Source organism: Tigriopus californicus, chromosome 8, assembly GCF_007210705.1.
Source record: "Tigriopus californicus strain San Diego chromosome 8, Tcal_SD_v2.1, whole genome shotgun sequence".
In the NCBI taxonomy this organism is placed as follows: Eukaryota; Metazoa; Arthropoda; class Copepoda; order Harpacticoida; family Harpacticidae; genus Tigriopus; species Tigriopus californicus.
Genome location: NC_081447.1, coordinates 12,571,585 through 12,574,787, shown reverse-complemented (window position 1 = coordinate 12,574,787; position 3,203 = coordinate 12,571,585). Strand labels below are relative to the sequence as shown.

The 3,203-nt window shown below is 42.9% G+C and overlaps 2 protein-coding genes across 2 annotated transcripts in view; one reads left to right on the top strand and one right to left on the bottom strand.

The window, feature by feature from the left end:
• Window positions 1-543: 543 nt before the first annotated feature.
• LOC131885414 (uncharacterized) overlaps window positions 544-3,203 on the bottom strand; it is a gene marked incomplete at its 3' end in the record, with an annotated part of 5,460 nt that continues 2,800 nt past the window's right edge. Inside the window, 2 exon segments of the mRNA XM_059233445.1 lie at window positions 544-695; window positions 2,380-2,554. Of these exon segments, the coding sequence (XP_059089428.1) occupies window positions 544-695; window positions 2,380-2,516 (289 nt within the window).
• On the top strand, window positions 1,675-2,357 carry LOC131885413 (uncharacterized). Its single transcript, XM_059233444.1, has 2 exons — window positions 1,675-1,847; window positions 1,926-2,357. Exons 1-2 carry the CDS (start codon window positions 1,717-1,719, stop codon window positions 2,251-2,253), a joined length of 459 nt encoding a protein of 152 aa, XP_059089427.1. The 5' UTR covers window positions 1,675-1,716; the 3' UTR covers window positions 2,254-2,357.

Here is a 3,203-nt window from a genome sequence, read left to right as displayed (position 1 = left end):
TTTTTTTCGTCATATGCTTGTATTTATACATTTCTAAAATCGTTCAAAGCTTAGCATAACTTTGAAAACACAATAGGATTGAGCAATATCATTGTGAGAGTTCCTAACCCTGGAGTTAAAACAGCCTCTCATGTTAGTTTAATAGTCGCTAGCCTAAATGCCTAATGATATCATTTTTTCACCCAGTTCTATTCGAATTTAGCCATCCACTCACAATGTACGAGGAATTCCTAACTTAAAAATCGATGAAAATGGCAATGATGTAATAGCCGCTTTTGCCACATTTTCGGCGACATGTACAGGACTCATTGCTTTTCATCGAGAAGGTGCCTTTAACCTCAGAGACCACATTAAGTAATGAACACTGGATTTTAGGATACATTACGTTGTTGCTAAATGGTTACAATGGTTTTGAAAAGCCTCGTGTGACCATTTTTGACATTTGAACTCGAAAAAAAAACGGCTAGAAATCGGTTGCCATTGTAACTGTAAAATCCATTTCACTAAACTAAAGCCTGAAGGAAGGTGTCACTCCAACCTTACCGTCAACAACGTGGACCTTGACCCGGGCCCTGGGGAAGGCATCTGGCGAATACTTGGGTATGGTACACGTGTAGTTACCAGTATCACTAGCCGAGGCTCCACCGATCCAGAGCCGACTTAGGACATGCTTGGCTTCCACTTGAGTGCCAATGCTGCAAGAAAAAGAGTTCAAATACAGAACTATGGGAATGGGATTGTACGTAGAGTACACTATGTGCGAATATGTTCTGAATTGCATAATTCCGCCTTCAATTGAGGCCAAACGGGTTTGAGAAGCAACCTCGGAAATGGTCGGAACGTGCCACTCTGGTTCAAGTTGGTCTTTTGAGGTTCCATTCGAGGTTCGCCCTGGGACTACGATATTGTGTGGACCAGATTTTTGTGTTATGGCTTTAGTGTACATACAACTACAACTTCGATAAACCCTGAAGCAACGCACATCTATTCCCATTGTTTTGAGCTTAATGGGACAGGCAGTGTAATTTGTTCTCATCTTCAAATCAAAGCATAACCATGGACACAATTCACTGAACTCTTTTGATGAGTGTTGCATTCATTTTTCTTTGAGATAAAAAAATGACGATGAGCTGAATTGTCTCTCTGTTTTGATGAGCTTAGGAAGTTAAGGCTGAATGGTAAATTTATTAAAAGGGATGTGAATACTCATAGGTTTTGACAATTGCAAGAGCTTTTTTTTAGATATTTTTGAGGTTGATTTAGAACCTGTGGTCCAAATTGGAAGAGACTTTGTGCAATAGAGATTATTACATTTGTGGCGAGACATATAAGAGTATTTCCAAAGCATAAACATTGACTTATTTCAGAATCAATCTATTGTGATCACTGACTCATCCACATATTTCCGTATCCTTCATGTATTCGATTTTGCCATTCCCATTTAAACCAAGGCAAGAAATTCACGGGTGTTCACAAGTTTATTAAGATTAATGCAAATCAAAGAAGATCCGGGTTGGAAGTCTCTTTTGTGTCTTTCTCTCCGTAATTGTCATGCTTGAAAGGTAAATGTGTACGACTTTTGTGGTTATGAGATTCCAGCAAGTACGCAACTATGTAGATGACAAACCATGCTCAGAACTCTCGGGATGTTTCACCAAAGGTATTTAAAGCAATGCTCTTTTTCCAATCATTCCTAGTAACTCGTTTCTCTTCACGATGACAGGAGTTTGCTCCAGATTTGCATTGCTTTGGATTATCTTGGCCATATTCGCATCACATGCCAAGAGTCATGCCGCCTATTCCGATCTGGTTGAGAGCGATGCTCACCTATCAATTGACAACTTAAGGTAAGGGATCCGTCACAACAAAACATCAATGATTATTCCCCAATGTGACTTGATTGACACTTGACCCTCAAATTCCAGAGACGATCATTTCTTGTACAAACGATCCCCCTGGCGCCAAACCCAAACCACCTCCTATACCAGTCATCATAGCCAACCCTCACAATCGTATCGACAACCCTCGCACTCCCACCATCATCCCCAACCTGTTCATCATCGGACTCCGAGATCTCGCGGATATCAACGCTCCTCTCGACGTCGATCTAGAGGAGGTGGTCGTCGTCGAGGAGGCGGACGTCGCCGAGGAGGTGGAGGTGGTTTGGGCCGGATTATTTTGCCAGCCTTAGCCTTGGGAGGGGCGGCAGCCTTGGGCAGTGCTCTCTTCAGTACTGTAGCCACCGTCGGCTAAATCTTCATGCAAGCATTTTTCACCATGTGATCAATCACCTTTAAGACTACGCTGATCTGCATAATAAAACCTGATGGGGGGGAATGCCCCATGATCCCCAGGAACGGGTTTTGTTTGTTTGCTAACCTGACAGAAGGTCTGTGATTGAGATCCAGGACTTGGCCGTCCTTGAGCCACTCCACGTTGGTGGACCAGTTGGCTCGACTTCGAACCACACAAGTCAATTCGATCTCGGATCCGGGATTGTAGTATTGAGTTTTCATGGGTCTTCCGTCGCTATCGATGACCTCCAGCAGAGCATCTGAAACAAACACAGAATCGGATATCAAAGTCCCACACAAAGACCAACTTGGAGTTCATCAATTTTCTTGAAATGCTGCTAGAGGTTGAATTCTTTCTCGGGTATAATCGGAACGGTCTCAGTTGAAGGTGAAGTGAACCAGTCCGGGGCGGGCGGGTCGCTAAGCGATTCTGTGAATGGACGCATAATATGCCAAAGTAATTTGGGATGGAAGGAATTGCACATTTTTTTGGGCTCGAGCGCAATTATCAAATAGAGCGCGGTCTTGATATTCAACGCATGTTTTTGGTTGGCTGAAGGCCATCTGGCAGGCAAATGGTGACAAGGGTTCATCCTTGACTTTGGAACAAGCATTTAAAATTCATGACTTTTCCGGCTTCTTTACAGGCTTAGCCTCAAAAAGTCTCCTTCCTAAGAAAACTAAGAAAGCCACCTCCACCCAAAGGATGAGCTCAAGTTTGGAAGCTATATTGCTAACTTGTTTCATGTTTTTTGACAAACTTTGCACGATTTTATAGGACAAAAAGTTGGGAGAATTTTTGGGGCAGGAGGCCTACATTCTATGGCATATTATCATAAAAAGAACTAACTGTCTTTCCCGACAGGTCTTCTGAAGGCTGAAGGCCCCCTAAAAAGCGGCGTCTTCTTT